Source organism: Bos indicus, chromosome 5 (genome assembly GCF_029378745.1).
Source record: "Bos indicus isolate NIAB-ARS_2022 breed Sahiwal x Tharparkar chromosome 5, NIAB-ARS_B.indTharparkar_mat_pri_1.0, whole genome shotgun sequence".
NCBI classification, from domain to species: Eukaryota; Metazoa; Chordata; class Mammalia; order Artiodactyla; family Bovidae; genus Bos; species Bos indicus.
In genome coordinates this window covers 67,313,828-67,337,065 of record NC_091764.1, presented here as the reverse complement: position 1 = coordinate 67,337,065, position 23,238 = coordinate 67,313,828, and the positions used below count along the sequence as shown (strand labels likewise).

At 45.4% G+C, this 23,238-nt stretch overlaps 1 protein-coding gene across 2 annotated transcripts in view; it reads right to left on the bottom strand.

The window, feature by feature from the left end:
- Positions 1–23,238, bottom strand: part of STAB2 (stabilin 2) — a 172,042-nt gene that overhangs the window by 129,865 nt on the left and 18,939 nt on the right. For both annotated transcript variants that reach the window (XM_070789633.1, XM_019959891.2), the window contains exons 4-9: positions 20,922–21,007; positions 20,057–20,126; positions 9,580–9,675; positions 4,824–4,949; positions 3,359–3,555; positions 1,415–1,548 (exon numbers count right to left, since the gene is read on the bottom strand). In XM_070789633.1, coding sequence (XP_070645734.1) covers positions 1,415–1,548; positions 3,359–3,555; positions 4,824–4,949; positions 9,580–9,675; positions 20,057–20,126; positions 20,922–21,007 — 709 coding nt within the window. The remainder of the gene's footprint in view (positions 1–1,414; positions 1,549–3,358; positions 3,556–4,823; positions 4,950–9,579; positions 9,676–20,056; positions 20,127–20,921; positions 21,008–23,238) is intronic.

The window sequence follows — 23,238 nt, the reverse complement described above, 5'->3', positions numbered from 1 at the left end:
TTCTATTATTCTGATGTTCCAGTTTCATTTTTCTATTTTATCTTCTCAAATGCAGAAGAAATAAAATGTTTAAAGTGTTCTCAAGTTTTCTCAGAAGATAGTACAAAATATGTAAGCTGGCCAGTGCTGTGATCACTGTCAGAACCTGGGTTTCAGCACAGGACGTGCTCTGCGGATGTGTGTGTGCCTGTGTGTACGTCTGGGAGGGGTTTGTGTGTGCGTGGTGTGTATGGAGTGCTTTCTGTGTGCCAGGTTCCTCTCACAGATGGATGAATGCAATCTTATTTAATCCTCATCCCAGCCCTGCTTGGAGGCTAAAGTTTTCCCCTTTTGTGACAGAAGAAACAAGTCAGAAAGGTTAAGGGAGGTGGCAGAGCTGGGTTTGAACCCAGGGGTTCTGATACCCACGCTCTTTCTCTTTGCACAGAGTGTACAGATCCATTTACTTGCCCAGAAAGAACACAGTGACCATCAAACCTGGGAAAAATCCACCCATTCAAGACCCATATATAAAAGGTATGTTAGAGGAAGCACAGAAACTGTTCTATGTCTACCGTGGCTCTGAGCTCACTACAGCAGAATGGGCTTTTTGCAGATGGTGGTGACAATGAGAACCAAGAGTAGCCTTGAGATGCAAGCCTCTGCCTCGGAGACAAAAAGACTTGGGTTCTAGCCTTAGTTCACCCACTGATAAAACATAACACAGCTGAAGAGGAGTTTCCAGAACATTCTGTCATGAATCTTCACGACAACTGTATGAAGCAGACATCACCGTTCATTTTATAGATGGAAGAACTGAAGCTAGAAAGACTACATCATGTTCCCAAGGTCATGAATCTGACAGATACCAATGTGGAGACTTCAACCCAGGTCTTTAAATTCCAAGTACCATCTTCCCACCAGGGAAACTGTGCCTGTCTCAGGAATTTTCATGCAAATATTTTTTACTCAAGGTAAACCCCTTCTTTTGAAACCTGGAGTCCAGAAAGCACCACTTTTATATGTTCACATTCCCCAGTTTTCACTTTCCCCTTGTTTTGCACCACTGCCAAGCACTGTTTCATAGATGACATGTGCATTAGAGGTCACACTCCTGTCATTGCAATGGACATTCATTTTCCCAGTGGCAATGGCTTCATTCTCCCATGCTCTGACCACTTTACACCATGTTTTAAGATCAGGTCAATATTTCAGGGTGTCAAGATCACTATCAAGGAAATCATTATTGAACAATTCATTGATTATACAAAGACGTACTGAGCCTCTACTATGCTCCTTGCATTGTGCTATGTGGGGGTGGGGGTGGATGCAAGGCCGAATAAGACACACTTCCTGCCCTTCAAGGACATTTTGGCATTGACTGGCCACCACCTCCCCGTCTTGGAAACACCGTGGTGGAACTGAAAAGACTTACTTGGTTTGGCCTGGTGCGATGGTGGTGCAGTCTGCATGCGTGTGGCAGGGGTTGTTAGATTCACACACATCGGTCATACTGCATCCCACTCCAGGGACAAAGTTGCGGTAATGTTGCTTACACTCGCAGTAAGCCTTCAGCAGATGGGAAGAGAACAGAATGGTTTTCATTAGTCACTTAGGCTGACATTCTTAAATTCCTGTCTTTATCCTGGCATGCAAGCTGACTTGGGGTAGGTCTAGAGCATGGGCTGAAATTAAAATTCATCATTGTATCTAAAATTGGAAATCATGTTTTCTCATCCATTTGGGAATTCATACACTTTGTAATTCACCTTTCAGTTTCCTGGTTTGCTAACCCTGGGCCTCCCTGGTGCCATATTTCCTGCTTTTAGATTTAGATGGTGGAGATCGACATTCAGATGTATTATTTCTCTAAAATAGTGGTTTTCAACTGGGAGTCTCAACCCAAGGGACCTTGGTAATGCTTGGAGACATTTTCGATTGTAACAACAGGAGAAGGGGCCAGTGTCATGAGAGGCCAGGGATGCCGCTAACCATCCTGCAATGTACAGGACACTCCTTACAACAAAGAGGTCTCAGGTTCAAAGTGTTAATCATGCCCAGGTTGAGGAATGACTTGCTCTGGAAAAATGAATGTGAACAATGTTTCTGTGTGAACGATGTTTCTAAGACTTGAAAATAAGCCTGGGGACTTTTTTTTTTTTAAGGGACGAGATATATTTTTAATCTCACTCCCTAGGTACGGGGCCTTGATTCACAATGTAACATGACTTTTCCCACGAGGGATCTCATTTAGAAGATGGGAATTCAGCCCTTTGAATTTCTTGCCAACCCGCCTCAGAAATCGATAGCAGAAATGTTGTGAGATGTATTCTTCTTCTTAGAGATGAGATCCGGTGGATTCTTTGCAGGGCACTCTAGGAGCATCCCCAGGGCATGCAGATGAGACTGCTGGGGACCTGTGGCTGGTTTTGGTCAGGCACTGAAGCCTTTCCTTTCCCTCAGGCAGCTGTAGTCTCCTGTATGGATGGATTTCCTCCACTGGGCACTTCACGTGCAATTATGGCTGCAGTAAGTGAAGTGAAGTCGCTCAGTTGTGTCCGACTCTTTGCGACCCCATGGACTGTAGCCTGCCAGGCTCCGCTGTCCATGGGATTTTCCAGGCAAGAGTACTGGAGTGGGTTGCCATTTCCTTCTCCAGGGGATCTTTCTGACTCAGGGATCGAACCCAGGTCTCCCGCATTGCAGGCAGACGCTTTACCCACTGAGCCACCAGGGAAGATCACATGGCTGCAGTAGGCACCCACTATTTGGTGGGTAAATGAGATATTGGGGAAAGGTATCTCTTATCAGGATTCTGCAGCAAAGGTCTCCTGACCAGGCTGAATTTTACGTGGCAAGGTCATGATGTGATTTAGAGAAACACATATGGCTTACTGCAGGGCATCTTCATTGCTCCCTACAAATCTGTCCATGCTGCCTAACATTTTATCAGCGTTTATCTTTTTTGGGGGGACAGTTTTTTGGTCCTTAGAGTCCTCTATCACTTTGAAAAGACATTAGAGAGAATGGAGGATTGTGGGCGAAAGTCAATTACATATTCACTTAACAGTTAACAATGAATTTCTTAGTCAAATTTGAGTCATATGTATGTATTTTGTCAGTCATCAAACGGGACGGGGATAGAAGAGACAGTGAAGTTTCGACTAGATAGCTGCGCAAAGGCAAGTTCAGAGGGTAGATTAGGGCTCACTGAGGTTGACCCCAAGCATGTGGGGGTCTGGCTGGGGAGGAAGCCCAACCTGAGCATGGAAAGGGAGAAGTGGGAGAGCATAGATGACAAATTACACCCCTGCACAGTTTGGCCTTTGGTGGGTGGTCCTCCTCCTGTTCGCGTCAGTTCCAGACACCCTTAGCTCACCTGTCCAGGCCCGCTGTATCTGCATACCGTGGACTCTGTTGGGCAGTTTCCGAAGTTAACCTGGCAGGGGTCCACCGGGAGGCACACCTGGCCATCCCCACGGTAGCCTTCTTGACACGTGCACCTGTGCTGATTTGGTCCCAGGTAGGTGCACCGAGCATGAGGGTGGCAGATATTTTGTGAACACGGATTGATGGCTGGAGAAGCAATGACCAAATAAGGTGGTTACCACATGCAGGGAGGGAGAGGGGAAATCAACTGTGAGGGAGGGAGAGGGGAAATCAACCAAGTGAAAAGTGAAAGGCGCTCAGTTGTGTCCGATTCTTTGCGACACCATGGACTCTGTAGCCCACCAGGCTCCTCTGTCCATTATATTCTCCAGGCAAGAATACAGGAGTGTGTAGCCATTCCCTTCTCCAGGGTATCTTCCCAACCCAGGGATCGAATCCAGGTCTCCCGCATTGCAGGTGGACTCTCTACCGTCTGAGCCACCAGGGAAGCTGCACAGGCAACCTAACAGTTTCAAGAGAGAGTAAAAAACATTTCATCTTACCTTCTGGATCACCTCCACCTACCAAATTGATTTATATATGCCTTGCAGGAATGATGGAGAAGGAAATGGCAACCCACTCCAGTACTCTTGCCTGGAAAATTCCATGGACTGAGAGGCTCCTCAGAGCCTCCTGGTAGGCTATAGTCCACGGGGTCGCAAAGAGCTGGACACGACTGAGTGACCTCAGATAACTACCAGTACTGTGATGATGTATTATTATGCCATGCTATGTGTGGATTTAAATATAAAGTGGCATGAAAGAAAGCACTAACATTTATAGAATTTGTAATATGTACTGGCCCTTTTCTAAGCATTTGACATATATGAACTCAATTAAGCCTTACAATCCTCTAGGGTAGTTACCACTATTATGCCCATTTCATAGACAGGAAAATGGAGGCACAGGCAGATTCAAGAATTCGTCCAAGGTCATGTTGTCAGTTAACAGGCAGATCTGGGATGTATACACAGATGGCCTGGTTCCAATAGCATGTTCAGAACTGATTATAACCTCTCATGAAGTGAAAGAGCATGGAAAGAAGGGAGAAAGGAAGAAGCAAACAAAGTACATCCTATCCTAACACTGATTCAGGTAATATAAAGCAAAAACATATATATTTAAGGGATCAAACCTGGGTATCCTGCATTGCAGGCAGATTATTTACTGTCTGAGCCACTAGGGAAGCCCTAAAAATCTATAGATACACTTTGATAACAGGAGAAATGATCATTTATTGAAGAGCTACCACATGATGAGCATTTTGCCTAGAATTTTTAATATATATCATTCAACTGCACCGAGAAAAATAGAAGTGTTCATTGTGTTAATATTAAGAAGGCTGTGAGGCATTTTTCTGATGAGGAATCTAACCATCTTAATGAATAAACCTGCAGGATGGAGGTTCTACTCACGCTCGCAGTGTTTGCCATCGCCTTTGTAATTGGGAAGGCATTTGCATTCTAGTTTGATTTCATCTTTGCTGGAAGGTGAGCATCTGGAATTTTCTGGGCAGAGCAAGGCTGCACATTCCGGGATGGCTGGAAAGGAAGATTGTTGAGGTAATTGCATTAGTAGTACAACCAGTTCTTAAAAAAACAACTCAACAAATACAATATTTCCTATTATTACAAAAGTGACCACAGATTCCTTGTAATAATTAAAAAAATACAGGATTTGTAAGGCAAAAATTAGCTGTCTTTTTAGTTTCATTCTCCTATCCCACTCTCAAAATAATCAATGGCAAAACCCAACATAATACATTTACATATAAGACATTTTTTAAACAAAATGGAATCCTGTTAAAATATTTAAGAACTTAATTTTTAATTTAACATTATGGAGGTATTTTGGAGAAGGCAATGGTACCCCACTCCAGTACTCTTGCCTGGAAAATCCCATGGACAGAGGAGCCTGGTGGGCTACAGTCCATGGGGTCGCTAAGAGTCGGACACAACTGAGCAACTTCACTTTCAGTTTTCACTTTCATGCATTGGAGAAGGAAATGGCAACCCACTCCAGTGTTCTTGCCTGGAGAATCCCAGGGATGGAGGAGCCTGGTGGGCTGCCCTCTGTGGGGTCGCACAGAGTTGGACACGACTGAAGCAACTTAGCAGCAGCAGCAGCATGGACGTATTTAAGGATGTACTTTGATCTCTAATGACTGCATAGTATTTTATAATATATCAACAGATGGTGCTTAGATGGCTTTTTAAAAATGATAAAGAATCTGACATAAGGAGCCAGCTTGCAAAGCAAACAATTGGGACTGACACAGTAACACGGATGCTGCTAGAAGATATGACATGCCGGGGTCAGAGATAAAGGACAGTTTATCACTCACATCACCCACAGTAGCCAGAGGGTCAGCATTTTTGAACCAGTTCTTCCAAGCCCCAGTTCCCACCAGGCAATGCAAAGAGGGCCAGACTGAGACCTGAACAGGTGTCATTACAGAAGACATGCCCTGACTTAGGGAAGTGAAATGCAGTTTTGTTCGTTTATCTTAAATAATAGGCAATGTTTTAGTTAGGGCCTGGGTAAGAGATAGAAATCACACAATTATTTAAACAGGGAAAGTTTTAGTATAAAGATTCATGAACAGATTAAAATGGCCCCTGAGAGTTAAAAAGAATTGGAAAGAAGGGAGAAAAAGAGCCATCACTCCTCTTGGGTTAAGATCAGAGCAAGTCCTCCTCCCTCCAGAGCTGAGACACAGATGTCACTGGAAAGGAAAGGATCTTGGTCACTTCTATGGTGGAGAGGTTGCTGAGGTGTCCGATGGTGAGACTTATTGGACTCCATCCCTCTGGGGCTCCAGGGAAGATCATCCACGGGGAGGTGCTAAGCCTTAGGGCTCCCCTGGCGCCTGGGCAGGCTGCTCACCTCAGGACGTTACTGGAAGTAGGAGCTGAGAAGCCCATGCTCTCAGAAGCATGGTGCACTCCTGTGTGTGAGTGGGGCGGGGTGGCTTCAGGAGCCAGCTGTGTGGCATGAAGGTGGGTGGTCAGTTCTCCAGGTGGCCAGTCCTGCGGGGCCCCTGGTGTGGATGCGGCTGAGGGGAGGGTGTGCAGAACAGCACGCCTACTCCTGAACTGGGGCACCAGCCTCACTGTCCAGGACTCCTGGTTGATGCTGCTGCTGCCTGAGTCAATCACCAGACAAGGCATGCAGATATCAAATACTGGAGCATCCTAATCCCCGCAGGAAGCTAGTGCTGGAGAAACTGTGCAGGGCTGAGCAGTGGAGCAAAATTGTGTTCTTCAGGAACCTGGTGAGCGTGCTAAGCCAGAAACAAGACAAGAAAACCCTTCCTCCTTTGGTGTCCCTTTAGCGCCCTCTATTGGTGAGGTTTCACATCTTGCTGGCAGGCAAATGAGAAATATTTCAAAGCCTACTTTATATTCACAGAGCAGGCAAGAAGGGTGAATTTGGAGCTGAGAGGCAATCCATTAACAGGCAGTAAGTGTGCGTGTATTTGCTCCCAAGGGAGGTCTTATATCTTCCAAGGCTGGTCGCTATGCAGACATCCTCAGAAAGATGTTGGAACAAAGGGTAGTCAGTGTATGACTCTCAGTTCAGTTGCTCAGTCATGTCTGACTCTTTGCAACCCCATGGACTGCAGCATGCCAGGCCTCCCTGTCCATCACCAGCTCCCAGAGTTTATTCAAACTCATGTCCATTGAGCCAGTGATGCCAAACAACCATCTCATCCTCTGTTGTCCCCTTCTCCCCCCGCCTTCAATCTTTCCCAGCATCAGGGTCTTTTCCAATGAGTCACTTCTTTGCATCAAGTGGCCAAAGTATTGGCGCTTCAGCGGCAGCATCAGTCTTTCCAATGAATATTCAGGACTGATTTCCTTTAGGACGGACTGGTTGGATCTCCTTGCAGTCCAAGAGACTCTCAAGAGAATCTTCTCCAATACCACGGTTCAAAAGCATCAATTCTTTGGCGCTCAACTTTATAGTCCAACTCTCACATCCTGGACCTTTGTTGGCAAAGTAATGACTCTCAAGATGTGCACAAATGTGAGGTACACATTTGTCTCCCAATACTGGCTGGCTGAATCAAAAATTCAGAGAGAGTATCTTACATTTAGGTCTTTTCCATTTTGAGTTTATCTTTGTGTATGGTGTTAGGAAGTATTCTAATTTATAATAGCTAGGACATGGAAGCAACCTAGATATCCATCAACAGATGAATGGATAAAGAAGCTGTGGTACATATGTATAATGGGATATTACTCAGCCATCAAAAGGAATGCATCTGAGTCAGTTCTAATGAGATGGATGAATCTAGAGCCTATTATACAGAGTGAAGTAAGAAAGAGGAAAACAAATATGATATATTAATGCATATATATGGAATCTAGAAAGATGGTGCTGATGAACCTATTTGCAGGGCAGCAATGGGGACGCAGTCATAGAGAACTGACCTGTGGACATGTGGGGAAGGAGATGGTGGAACTCATGGAGAAAGCAGCATGGAAACAGACATATTACCATATGTAAAATAGATAGATAGCCATTGGGAATTTGCTGTATGATGCAGGGAGCTCAAACCTGTGCTCTGTGACAACCTAGAGGGGTGGGATGGGGTGGGAGGTGGGAGGGAGGCTCAGGAGGGACGGAAAATATGTATACCTATGGCTGATGCATGCTGATGTGCAGCAGAAACCAACACAATATTGTAAAGCAATTATCCTTCAATTAAGATTAAAATTTAAAAAATTCATACAGAATATCCCCTCACCTCTTCCATAAAGTCAAATTGTTGCTGGGAAGGGGCTGCCTTTTCAGAGTCACATTTCAATCCCCTCCTCCTTTGCATCCATGTGGGATTATACGACTTGCTTACATTGATGGAATATTGGCCATCCTATGTACCATTCTAGACTTTATAAGCAGCTTTTTCTCTACACTCTATCCCTCCTTCTGTGGCTCAGTGCAGAGCATTCTGAGGTTCTATAGACTGACAGACACACACAGTGGAAAGCTCTGGATCCCTAAACACCATGTGGTGGGAGCTGGTATCAGCCAGGAACACACACATCGGACTGCTACCTGAGTAAGAAATAAATCTCTGCCGTGTTAAGCCAGAGCATCCCCAAATTCTCAGGTCACAGTGTCCATGATGTTTCCGTGCCCTTCAGCCTTAGCCCGTCGGTGCCCTGGCAGCTGTCGCCTGCCTGCCGGGTGACTGCACTCCCATGCTGGTTTAGCAAACCAGCAAACTTCTCCCCTACCAAGCGGGCTGCCACCATACCTTCTCCAACAGGATTTGAACCCAGTCTTGGGGATGGCTGTCACCTTCTCTGTTATGCCCCATCAGCCCTGTGGTTTAATCTGTGTATTTATAGCCACTCTCCTATTACTAATTCTTTACATTAAACTTCCCTTGTTGCAATCACCCTGTGACCTCTATCTCTTGCTTGAGCCCAAGGGGATCAATTGTGTAGAGAATTTCAGTGACTTGAGTACCACCCAGCCCTTCATTATTTTGTGAACTTTGGTGAATCATTTAACCTTGGTGAGCCTCCATTTCCTGCTGATGCGCTCTGTCTTTGAGACCTATAAGTGAGAACACGCCTCATCTCCCTTACAAGGGACCTAACTGGCTGAAATGGCCCCAGCGTCTTCCTCTCCATCCCATCTTCACACTGCCACCAGCTTGGGCCTTCCTAAAACATGGCTGCAGCCATGTCACTGTGTTGTTCCCAAACCTTCTGGGACTTCCCATCTTCCATACTATCTCTCCCCTCTTCTTCCTCCCCCACCTCTCCCCCTCTCCCTTCCTCTCTTTTTGTCCTTTCTTTTAAAATTTTTGACGATATTCCAGCAAAACATTTGATGCACATCACCCACCTAGGGCCCCAGTACATGAACACACAAGTAAAATGCATACATCTGTGTATTTGATTTGTGTGATATATTAACTGTTAGTCACTCAGTGATGTCCTACTCTTTGCGACCCCATGGATTATAGCCCACCAGGCTCCTCTCTCCATGGGATTCTCTAGGCAAGAATACTGGAATTGGTAGCCATTCTCTTCTCCTGGGGATCTTCCTGACCCAGGGATCAAACCCAGGTCTCCTGCATTGAGGGTAGATTCTTTATCATCTGAGCCACCAGGGAAGCCCAGTGGAATAAAGGAAACTAGTGATACTTACGCTCATCACAGTTGCGGCCAGTGTACCCAGAGTAGCACTCACAGGTCCCATCACCGTGTATTCCACTGTTGCATACTCCATGCACACAGCTGCACACTGTGGACAGAAAATGGGGACTTCTCGTTACCTGATATAGACTTCCTCCAGAGATTCTGGAAGGGTACTGTTTTCAGATGGTGTAGACTGAGATTCTGCTTGATGAAGTGGGGAAAACCATGGGTGTGAAGCCCTAGAGACCTGGGCTTGACTCTTGGCTTCTTTTTATTAGCTTCAGTTTACAGTAAGTCCCCTACATACAAATGAGTTCCTTTCTGAGCACACGTTCGTTAGTCCAATTTGTTCGTAAGTCCAACCAAGTTAGTCTAGGTACCCAACTAACACAATAGGCTATATAATACTGTACTATAATAGGTTTATCATAATTTTCACACTAATAATAAATACAAAACAAAAATAAAGAAAGCTTTTAAAATCTTACAGTACACTACCTTGAAAAGTACAATAGTATAGTACAGCAGATGGCATACAAGGGCTGGCTTTGAGTGAAGAGGGAAGAAGAATTACTGACTGGAGGAGGGAGAGTAGGTGGGAAATAGTAGAGCTGAAGGATTGTCAGCAATAGGAGATGGAGGGCAAGCTGCAATTTCATGGCACGGTTTCTGGTTTCTTACTGGAACCAGATGCATGTTCACATCTTTGAAAGTTCACAACTTGCCTGAAGGGGACTTACTATATTTGTCTATGTGTGTGTGACTGCTCAGTCGTGTCTGACTCTTTTTGCAAGTCCATGGACTGCAGTCTGCCTGGCTCCTCTGTTCTTGGGATTTCCCAAGCAAGAATATTGGAGTGGGTTGCCATTTCCTGCTCCAGGGGATCTTTCCAACCCAGGGATTGAACCCGCATCTCCTGCAAGTCTTCTGCATTGACAGGAGGATTCTTTACTGCCGAGCCTCTATAACATGTAGAAAATGATGCCCACTTCATGGGATTTCTATAGAGTTTAATGAGGACATGTATATAAAGCACAGGTGGCATATCACAGGTACTGGAGTGCTATTCCTTGCTTTCAAGTTAGTTACTTCATCTCCCGATACCTCAATATAATGTCTTATATACACACCTGTCACATTTAAAAGAGAATTGCTACTGACTCAATTGCTGTTGGCAGGAGGAATCTACAGGAAATCTACTCCCCAAATGATGAGGGCAATGCAAATATAAAGAAGAAATTTGAAAGGCTAGAGAAAAACTAAGCCACATTGACTAGCTTGAAACAGATGACTTTTCAGCCCTGCGACAGATCCCTTCAGGAATGAGAAATGAGGGACTTCCCAGTTGTCCAGTGGTTAAGAATCTGCCTTCCAATGCAGGGGATGTAGGTTCAATCCCTGGTCAGGGAACTAAGATCCCATGTGCTGCTGGGTATCTAAGTCCACGTGCTGCAACTACTGAGCCCCGGCACAACTAGAGAGAAGCCCATGCTCAGCAATGAAGAAGCTGCATGCTGCAACAAAGACCTGACGGAGCCAAATAAAGTTTTTTTTTTTTTTTTTAAAGGAATGAGAAATGAAGCACATTTGAAATAAATATTCATCTCTTTAGCACTCAGCTTGTGGTTCATTTGTAGAAAGATTTACTGTCTGACTGAGTCACCAGCATCCTCTGCCCAGCCCCCTGTGAAGTGTATTGTATGGGTTTCCTTTTGCTGCTGTAACAAATTTCCACAAAGTCAGTGGCTTAAAACAACACACATTTGTTATTTTATAGTTCTGTATGTTTTAAGTCTGAAGTATGTCTCCTTGGGCTAATGCTTTCAAATTGCGGTGCCAGAGAAGACTCTGGAGAGTCCCTTGGACTACAAGATCAAACCAGTTAATCTTAAAGAAAATCAACCCTGAATATTTACTGGAAGGACTGATGCTGAAGCTCCAATACTTTGGTCACCTGGTGCAAAGAGGTAACTCATTGGAAAAGACCCTGACACTGGGAAAGATCGAAGGCAAAAGGAGACAGGGGAGGCAGAGGAAGAGATGGTTAGATAGCATCTCTGACTCAATGGACATGAATCTGAGCAAACTCCAGGAGATCGTGGAGGACAGAGGGGCCTGGCATGCTATTGTCCATGGGGTTGCAAAGAGTTGGACATGACTTAGCGACTGAACAACAAAGGTCAGAAGTCTGAACTATGTCTCCCTGGACTAAAATCAAGTTATTCATTGGGCTGTATTTCTTCTAGAGACTCTAGAGGACAATCTGCTCCCTTGCCTTTCCAGCCTCTAGAGGTTGCCAGCATTCCTGGGCTCCTGGCCCCTTTCTCCATCTTCAAAGTTAGTGACATGAGGCCAAATCCTTCTCAAATTGCCGTCTCTACTGGTCCTCTCTCTTCTGCCTTCCTCTTCCACTTACAAGGACCTTTGTGACCACATTGGGCCCACCTGGATAATCCAGGCAACTTCTCCCATTTTAAATCACCTATTTAGCGATCTCAATTTCCCTCTGCCTGTAGCCTACCATATTCTCAAGTTTCAGGACTTAGAACACGGGTATCTCTGAGGGGACCACTATCCTGACTACAATGCATGTGTTTAGTACACATAAGTCAATTTAACATTAGCTCAAGTGAAACATTATTAAGAACACACCAGCTTAAATCCTAATCATGCCAGAAAAGCCAGATGAATTAAGCTTTAAGTATTCCAAATATCTAATAAACCTTCACATTCTTTGCATTCTTTGTTACATATCCCCCTTAATCCTCTGAGCTTCAATCTCCATGGGAACCAGCCTCTTGCAGGTTCTATCCTATTTTGCCCAGACTATTGCAGTAGCATTTTACCTGGACTTCTTGTCTGACTTCTCACCTCTGCATGTTTTCCATTTCATTTGATCAGTAATGGCATCAAGGTGATCTTCCCCCAAATATCTCAATGACTCCCAGTTGCTAACCTAATGAAATCTAAATTCCTGTTTGGAAAACAAGGTCCTCTCCAAGCCGACTCCAATCTTTAACAATTTTCATGTTCATCTTTCACCATTTCATTTTATACATCCTAGTATTTAAGTGCATGGGAAGACTCACTAGCTCACCTTCTTCAAAACAGGTATTGAACATGGATGCATAGGGTGCTGTGCTCGGGACTGAGGACCCGAAGTCCCTGCCCACAAAGAGCTCACAATTGGAAGGCAGGAGAAAGCAGCCCATCACAACATGGCGTGATCAATGCTATGACATAAGATATGACATACAAGTCATACGACATAACAATAGTCAAGTACAGGTGTGAAAATTGATCCATAAAGAAGACTGAGTGTCAAAGAATTGATCCTTTCGAACTGTGGTACTCAAGAAGACTCTTGAGAGTCCCTTGGACTGCAAGGAGATCAAACTAGTCAATCCTAAAGGAAATCAACACTGAATATTCATTGGAAGGACTGATATTGAGGCTCCAGTACTTTGGCCACCTGATGTGAAGAGCCGATTCATTGGAAAAGACCCTGTTGCTGGGAAAGATTGAGGGCAGGAGGAGAAGGGGGAGACTGAGGATGAGATGGTTAGAAAGCATCACTGACTCAATGGACACGAATTTGAGTAAATTCCTAGAGACAGTGGAGGACAGAGGAGCCTGGCATGCTATAGTCTATGGGGTTCCAAAGAGTCAGACAAGACTTACTGACTGAACACAACAAGCAATGAGTCAATGGCTATGACGGCTGGCCAGGAAGAAATGGGAAGGCTGTCCAGGGAGAGATGGGGGTGGAGCTGTCCTGGGAAAGATCGTGCCCAGCGGAGGTGGCAGGACACGCACGCTGTACTTCACAACTCCATGCTTTGGCCTCCACTGTGCTCCCTTCTGCATGCAGTTGAAATCCTCATCTTCCAGGCCAGCTAGAGCCCCTCTCCTCTGTGGTGCCATCTCAGAGGTGTCAGGACAGAACCTGTGTCTCTCTGGGCTCCAGCAATACTTTCTTTGTACCTTGTTCACTATCACATTCTGCTGCAACTATTCATTTTGTGGTGCCCGCCAAATATCACCAGGAACACAGCAGTGGTTCAAATCGGCAGTGCTGGGGTGGGGGTGGGGTGCGGCGGTCCTGGAGAAGTAGCAGTAGCCACTTGTGTTAACCAGGAGGGATGGCGGTTGGGTTGCCCTCTGTCGCTGTTTATTTCTCTATTCAGGCATGACAAGTTGGTGGCCTAGTTTTTGTCTTGTTCCAGCACAGACAGAGGCATCATGGATGGTGACACTCTGTGACACTGCATATGCTCAGCAGAGCCACACCACGGCCTGGCTGGGAACAACTAGGCTAGCAACTGGCCTACAGCTGTCGGGGGCTCTGTTTCTCTTTGTCTATTTTTCTCTTCTATTCCATTAGAATCCCACGGAAGGCTTTCCCTTGCCTTCTGCTTCCCTACAACATCTTTTAGAGCACCTTATAACAATACTGACAACTGCACAGCTCAGTTTGAATAAAGACAGCATCCTGCTGGGTTAGGGTGAGGACAGCGAAGCAGGGGATTTCAAATGCAGAGTGGAATCCTGCTTCTCTCTCTCTCTCTCTCTCTTTTTTTAACATTTTGATGCTTTGCTTGATAATTTAAAAATATCATTGTCATGGGTTGAATTTCATCCCCTCCAAAGTCCTAACTCCGAGGACCTCAGAACGAGACCTTATTTAGAAGTAGAGTTATTACTGTAGATATAAGTAGCTAAGATGAGGTCCTGCTGGAGTGGAGTGGCTTCAGTCCAATATGATTTATAAGAGGAGGCAAGAACACAGACAGCAAGAAGATGATCGAGTGAAGACCGCGGCGCTGACTGCAGTGATGTGCCCACAAACCCAGAAGTGCCTGGGGCTTCCAGAAGCTGGAAGAGACAGGAAGGACTCTCTCCTAGAGGCTTCCAAAGGAGCCTGGCCCTGCTTACATGCAGATTGTGAGCTTTTCGCTTCCAGAACTGAGACAATACATTCATGTCTTTAAATCACCCGGTGTGCCACAGTTTGTCACAGCCACCCTAATCTTAAAAAACGATTTCTCTCAATTACTGAGTTTTTGATGCCTCCTTAAATTTTGCACCTAAGACATGTTCCTCTTCACCTTGGCCTAGCACTGGCCCTGCCTGACCCTTTATCAAGCCCTCCCTCTCCTTCAGGCACTTTGTCACATGCTTTACAGGCATGATCTCATCTGACGCTCACAGCACCCAGGGAAACATGACAATTAACCCCATGCTACATATACAAAATGGGAGACAATTAGCTCCAGAACTTATTCAAATGATTGAAGAATTAAATGGATTTGCAATTATCATCTTCCCTTCAAAAATCAATTTATCATGGTTTCCATATTAGCAAAGCACTTTGATGTCAACCTCTGGCTGTAGCCTTCTGAACAGAGTTCCAGAGGGAAGTCGAATTGGTCGTGGAGATAACTGGGTTGACGTGGGAGTGTTCTATGGACTTGGTAGCAAAGATGTAAATTAGTTCAATTAAAAAAATATCTACCCAGTTCCAACTGAGTGGCAGGCACTGGGTTAGGCACTGGGTATGCAAATAAGTCATTCACAACATCTGGATTCAAGCTGCTCACAGTGCAGTGGCACGACCAGACTCTAAAAGATACAGTGATGCCGCACGTGCTAAACGTTGTCATGTACCCAGTGGATGGGGTGCAAGGGCAGGAGAGGGGAGTCGAATGTGACTCAGCCCCTGCTCTCAACCTCAGTGCTAGCTACAAAGGCCTGTCCTCCTCCCTAAGCTTCCCTTTCAGGCACCCCGTGTCCTGGCCTCTGGCACGATCTCTATACTGGATTAACTGACCTGGCACAGTAGCTTTCAGGAGCTTCTGACACCCATTGCTGCCAGTCACTGCCCAGAAAGTGTCCTTGGGAAGGAGATATGAGTGGCAGAGGGATTCCCAAATGTCACTGAAAGAGCCCTGGGCATTTGTGAAACCAGCTACAGTAAATCTGTAGAGACATGTGAACCTTGGGGTATGGGACCCTAAACAGCCAAAGCCGTGACCATTGGGGTCAGAGGGACAGGGCACAAAGCCCCCTGTGCCACGCCCCTCGGCAGAGTAGGCTGCCCTCTTGTGTTCCTGTAGCATCCTGCATGTGTGGTGCGCACTGGCTCAGAAGCATCACCCACATTTCCAGATCCTTGGGGGTGGGGAGCTATTCTTCCCCCTCTTTGGATGCCCATCGCCTGTAAGGGGTCTAACGCAAGGTGGATGTGTGCCAGGGGCTGAATGGTGCAGTGGTTGGGTGCCCAGGTTCTGGAGTAAGACACCTGGGGTCAAACCCTGCCTCTATTCCTAAAGTAGCTGCAGGACCTTGAGCAACCTCGCTGCTTCTTCATTCATAACTCAAGGAACCCAGCTTGCAGAGCTGTTCCAAAGAGATTCTGTGTGTCAAGTTTTGTGCACTGCCTGGTGCCCAGCAGGCATTCAGCTATTATTAACAAGGCATGACTGTGGGACAGATCTGGGATCATGTGAGAGAGAGGGGGCTTTGTATTCTGCCTTAACCTGGGGTGAGGCACTGAGCAGGTGAGGGCCTTGGTGGTTGAGATGAATACCCTTGATAAATGCAGCTTGAAATTACCTCTGAGCACATCAAGAATCAGGTATGAGAATGCTCCGGCAGCAGGTTAAAGTCAGTGTTAAAAATAAAACTGCAACTCATAGCTGTCCTACTTACAGGCAGAATCGCCACCGCCAATGGCCAGTGCCTCAGTGGGTGGAACAACACTGGCACCCAGTGGATGCTTGGCTAAAAAGGTTCGCAGGTTCCCCCAGTTCTTGCCAATGGGAAATGGTCAGCATCACTGAGCCATCCTGCAGTCACAGGTGAATGAATGCTCTCCTTACTGTAGAACTGCTCTTGTCCTCACTTAATACCAATACTTGCTTTCACCAAGTGCTCATGACATGCTGCTAAGAGCTTTTCTACAAGTTAATCCCATGAGGCAGGTATTATTATTCCTGTTTTATAGATGAGGAGGGCATAGAGAGGTTCAATAGCTTGCCTCAAATCCCATAGCAACTGGGCTTAGTTTCAAACTCAGGCCTGCGTGACTTGAAGCCTGCTCCCTTGGCCATTATGGTCTAGAGCTACACTATCCAATATGGGAGCCACTAGCCCCTTGAGGCTGCTGCTACTGCTAAGTTGCTTCAGTTGTGTCCGACTCTGTGTGACCCCATAGACGGCAGCCCACCTGGCTCTCCTGTCTCTGAGATTCTCCAGGCAAGAACACTGGAGTGGGTTGCCATTTCCTTCTCTAATGAAACTGAAGTCGCTCACTCGTGTCCGACTCTTAGCGACCCCATGGACTGCAGCCTACCAGGCTCCTCTGTCCATGGGATTTTCCAGGCAAGAGTACTGGAGTGGGGTGCCATTGCCTTCTCCTCCACTTGAAGCTATTTAAGTTTAAATTGAGTAACATGAGCTAAGGGGCTTCCCAAGTGGGGCTAGAGGTAAGGAACCTGCCTGCCAGTGCAGGATATATAAGAGAGTCAGGTTCAATCCCTGGGTCAGGAAGATCCCTTGGAGGAGGGCACAGCAACCCACTCAAGTATTCTTGCCTGGAGAATCCCATGGACAGAGGAGCCTGTTGGGTTACAGTCCAAGGGGTTGCAAAGAGTTGGACACAACTGAAGCAACTTAGCATGCATACATGCCTTGCAGCTACCATGTTGGATAATGAAGATCAGGACATTCCATCATCTTACAAAGTTCTGTTGGAACTAAGAACTGGGAGTCTTATCTCCCGAATCTCAGTTTAGGTTTCCAATTTTCTGGCTCAAAAATTTGGATTTTCAACAAACCACCTTGCTCCCTTTCACTTGCCCTTTCCCCATGGCACAAAGAGGTGTAAAGAGAGGCCACTTTTTTAATTAAAAAATGTTTGGAATTTCCATGTATGTCTATGCTCATTAGCAACCAACACCAGTTTCCTGGAAGTGACATGAGCTCATCTTTCTAAATTTTTATCCACAAACAATTACTTGGCTTTCTTGCTAAGTAAGCAGTGTGGGCTTCTTTCTTCCCATTTCAGTATTTATTTAAAATATGTGATTTAAACTGTATTGTGGCAAAGAAGGGACAATTTGTTTATCATGTTCTTGGTAAACAATTGGTTGATTACATTTTACTGTCTTTTAATGTATTAGTTTGGCCAAAAAGGTCATTCAGGAATTTTGGCCAATCCAATATAATGTTAAAGAAACACTCAGAATGCTAACATCTGGTTTAAATTTGGTTTTGCTAACACTCTTATGAAATACTATTTTATAAAGTAATGGGTTAAGAAAAACATAAGATTGGGAGGGAACACTAGGAAAGAGTAGGTATTAATCATAGTCATAATAATTGCTAACACTTGTGCACCGATTATCTCGTTAGATCCTCATGATAATTCTAAAGGAGGCAATGTTGTTTCTATTTTTACAGAAGAAGATGCAGAAAGCATGCTCAGTAAACTTAAGGTTTCCACAATTTGCAGCAGCCCTGGGACTGAAACCCAGTCTGAGTCTAAAGCTAATCACCTCGACACCATGCCTCCCAACACCCATGCTTCTGGGTCAGGACAGAAGCAGATAAAGACAGCATCGGCCTCCATGGACCCCATGGATTAGAGGGAGATAATAGCTTCATTATTACAAAGGAAACTTGCTATAGAGTGCACAAACTTACAGGGGTGGGATGTCTGTATTTTTTTTGCCAAAAATATTTAAATCAATGCAGTACCTAGCAAATATGATTTTTCCATAAAAGCCAAACCAAAGTGGTGTTGGAGAAAGGTGACCTGACCTATCCTTTTAAGGGAGACTAAGGCTCTGGCAGACACTGTCCCTACCATGCCTACAATGCCTCCCAATCTCAGACCTCACAAAGTCCATGTGTTCAGCTCCCCTCCAGCAGCAGTAGCCTGTGGACACTTTCTGGGATGGCTCTTCCACCGGCTGCTTCACCGGGGGCTGGAAGTGCCGGGAAATGAATGACTCTGCCCTAATGACTACATGTGTTAGCTTCCTGTTGCTGTTGTAACAAATTGCCACAAACCTAGTGTCTTAAACCACACACATTTACTGTCTTACAGTTTGGGAGGTCAGAAACCCAAAGCAGTTGTACTAAGATCGATCAAGGTGTTGCTGGTTCCACTCCTTTCTGGAGGGGAGTATTCTTTCCCTGCCTTTTTCAGCTTTGAGATGCTGCCCACACTGCCTGGCTCGTGGCCCCCTCCACCTTCAAAGCCAGCAAGATGGAGCCTTTCTCCCATCTTGCCACTCTTATATCTCATCACATCTGGAGTCTTTCACACATCAGAAGGTACATATCTATATCTTCTGTCTCTGTCTCCCTCCTCCACATTTAAGGACCTTTGTGATAACATTGAGTCCACCAGGATAATCCTGGATAATCTCTTCATGGTAAAGTCAGATGATTAGCAACTGTAATTCCAGTTCAGTTCAGTCGCTCAGTCGTGTCTGACTCTTTGCAACCCCATGGACTGCAGCATGCCAGGCTTCCCTGTCCATCACCAACTCCTGGAGCTTGCTTATACTCATGTTCATCGAGTCGGTGATGCCATCCATCCATCTCATCCTCTGTCATCTGCTACCTTAATTTCCCCTTGCCATGGAAGGCAACAGATTCCCAGGTCCATGGTATTAGAATGTGGACATTTTGGTGGCGAGGAAGTGGGGTTCCATTATTCTGCCCACTACCCCAAGGCTCCCTCTCCTCTCATGTGAGGTAACTCCAAGGTGAGTGTTCTTTGCAGACTCCAGAGTTCCCCAGGGGATTAAGCTCTAGTCATCCACGCTGGTCTCTGGCTTGACAGCACACCCTTTATTTCCTCTATGTCACTTTCTTAGTGTTTCCCTGGGTCCCCTCTCAAATATGCTACTTACATGAGAACGTTTGCAGAATGGGTCAGCTTTGGGGAGAACCAACAATGAGAGAGTGGATAAACCCATGTTGGGGACAAATCCATAATCTGCAAAATGGGACCAACAACCTCTGATGACCTCAGGTGTTTGTGAACTCCCGAAAGGAAGGGATAGGTTAGAATGTGTTGGGACCTGTGGTGGATATAGAGGCCCCTGGGGAGAAGGTCAGTGCTGAGACCACAGTCTAGAAAGACCTCAGGGAGTAGCTGGGCAGGAAAACAACTGGTGGATGTTGGATCCTGGAGCCTAGAGCGAGGTAATCCTATACCCCCAAGTTTGTCAGGAAGCATTCTTGGTGAGTGGCTGCCTGCAAGTGCCGACCACAGACATAGTGTCTGTCCTTTCAGACTGCCTTTTAAAAGATTTGTTGTCAACTTGTTGTCTTGTCTGTGCAGCCTTGGTTTGGAGAATTGTTCTGCATTCCCCCACAAGGAACTTTATTTCCGGGGTGTTGAGGTGTATAAACCATGTCCGACTTTGGACCTTCACAAATGCATTTGATGACACCAAAGTGAGACATACCTGCTGAACAGTTGGGCCCAAATACGTTGTCAGCAGCGCAGATTTCACAGGCTGTTCCACTGAATTCTTCCTGCAGGACACCAGGGGGGAGGGTGTTAGACCCAAGCAATCTGTGTTACCCACGAAGACCATAGATTTCTGACTCTCCGGTCAGCATTCATTTCTCAAATGGATCTTCCCTCTGTGCCTGTCCTGAAACTCTCTTTCTTCTTTGCTCTTTTTTTGTGTTATAATTTGTACATTCATTCCTTGAATCAGTCTGGAGCTAAGAATCTGGAGCTCTTCTGAAGAAAGTTGCTTCAAAGGTATAACTAGAGAATCAGCACTGATGGCCACATCCTAAATCCACCCAAGGGTGAAATGAATACATTCTCAGTTTTGCAATTCTAAAGACAGTTGAGCTCAATTCTTTTCAGAGGGTTTCTTTGTATTCCCATAGTGTAAGGCTTGAAGCTTGCAAAAAGTCCCTTTCATGGGATAGCAAAGAAATTCCTCAATTGGCAGACCAAGCGCTCACCATGGGTCTGAGTACAGCTTCAAAGACTAGTCTGCCAATAGTGGTGACTTTGAAGGGTAACAATGACACAATTTCTAGAGCCCTGCATTGTTCTCATCTCAGTTTTTCAACAAGTATAATTGCTTCAGTATTATTATTAAATTCATTTTACAGATGGATTCACTTAAGGCTGAGCAGTTAACTGACTTGCTCTAAGGTCCCCCAGCCTGTAACATGCATACACTTCCCCCACTCACCCCCACTAACATCGCTGCTTCTTAGAGTCTTCACCCAGTGTGTGTTTACAGAGGGACAACAGGTAAGGAGACAGCAGAGTCAGGAAGGAGGAGAATACTGTTTTGAACTTACCTGGCATAAGCAGCTTCCATTTCCTTCCATGCCTTCAGCACAACGGCCCCGGCCACTGCAGGGGGACCTTGCTCCTCCCGGGCACTCTGGGGAATCAAAGAGCAGATATATTCATTTGAAACTGCACGCAAGCATTCTGCAAAGATGCATGAAGCATCTGCTAGGTGCCAGGGATAAGAAATAATTGAAGACCGTGCAGGCATCATCTAAGGTTACTTAGGGGAGAGGAAGGAATCACAATGTAGTCAGGGACTGTACTAGGACCTGTCAGACCTTCTGCCCTTTCTTGAACATTTGCTGTTGACTTTACAATCAACTAATTAACTCATCCCTGTTACAACCCCAGGGGTTTTATGCTTCTTAGGCTGCTGGGAGGTGATGAGTCAGTGGGTCTTTGCATGGGGATGGTTATGTTGTGTATGGGCAGGGCACCAGGCAGGGTCCATAGTGCTTCAGCCAGGGTCTGCTGTGAACAAGCTTAGCGAGGAGTGAGTGTCTGGACATTTAAGTGGACCAAGACTTGCTTCAGAGGAAAGTGCAGCCCTGGGCAGCTGGTGGAAGGCCAGGCGTCCTGCCCACATGGAGCCTATATTCTAGATTTCAATTAACACTGGGGACACAAGATCAAAAGGTATACTCTGTAACTTTAGGATGATCTCAGTCTAATGCCTTCATTTAGAAATTATTTTTCATCAGATTATAGCAGGAATGAGAGAGGAGACATTGCCACAAATCTTAGAGACATTAAAAGGATAATAAGCAGAGCTTACTCCTTGGAAGGAAAGTTATGACCAACCTAGATAGCATATTCAAAAGCAGAGACATTACTTTGCCAACAAAGGTTCGTCTAGTCAAGGCTATGGTTTTTCCTGTGGTCATGTATGGATGTGAGAGTTGGACTGTGAAGAAGGCTGAGCGCTGAAGAATTGATGCTTTTGAACTGTGGTGTTGGAGAAGACTCTTGAGAGTCCCTTGGACTGCAAGGAGATCCAACCAGTCCATTCTGAAGGAGATCAGCCCTGGGATTTCTTTGGAAGGAATGATGCTGAAGCTGAAACTCCAGTACTTTGGCCACCTCATGCGAAGAGTTGACTCATTGGAAAAGACTCTGATGCTGGGCGGGATTGGGGGCAGGAGGAGAAGGGGATGACAGAGGATGAGATGGCTGGATGGCATCACTGACTCAATAGGTGTGAGTCTGAGTGAACTCCAGGAGTTGGTGATGGATAGGGAGGCCTGGTGTGCTGCGATTCATGGGGTCGCAAAGAGTCAGACACAATTGAGCGACTGATTTGATCTGATCTGATCTGAAGCAGATACTAGGAATGACTTTATGCCAAAAAACTTGACAATGTAGATGAGGTGAATAAATTCATTGTTCCAAACTACCAAAGATCTTCCCTGGGGGCTCAGGTGGTAAAGAATCTTCCTACAATTTGGGAGACCTGAGTTCAATCCCTGGAGAAGGAAATGGCCACCCACTCCAATATTCTTGCTTGGGAAGTCCTGTGCACAGAGGAGCCTGGCGGGCTACAGTCCATGGGGTTGCAAAGAGTCGGACACGACTGAGTGACTAACACACACACACACACACACACACACACACACACACACCAGAGATCATTTAAGTGAAAATAGATAAACTGAATATCCTTGTATCTATTTAAGAAGTTTAATTGGAAGTTAAAATCCTCCCCACAAGGAAAACTCCAAGCTGATGGATTCTAGGTGAATATTACCTCACACTTAAGGAAGAAATCTTATCAATTATAAAAAAACTCTTCTAAAAAGTTGAAGAAGAAAGAACACTTCCCAGTTCATTCTATACAAAGAGCATCATTACTCTGATTCCCAAACCTGACAAATACATCACAAGAAAACTACAGACCAACGTCCCTAATGAAGTGAAGTGAAGTCACTCAGTCATGTCCAACTCTTTGCGACCCCATGGATTGTAGCCTGCCAGGCTCCTCCGTCCGTGGGATTTTCCAGGCAAGAATACTGGAGTGGGTTGCCATTTCCTTCTCTGAGGGATCTTCCCAACCCAGGGATCGAACCCAGGTCTCCCGCATTGTAGGCAGATGCTTTTACCGTCTGAGCCACCAGGGAAGCCCCCCATAGATGTAAATTCTTTAAAATCTAGAACAAATATTGAACATTAAAAAATTCTAAACAATATTATGCCCACTGAATCCAATGGTATAAAGAACATAACATGGTCAGTGCAGTAAGGTAAGAAAAAAAGACTCAAAATGGATACAGATTGGAAAAGAAATGAAAATTTTCTTGATTCTCAGACAATAAGATTTTCCACATA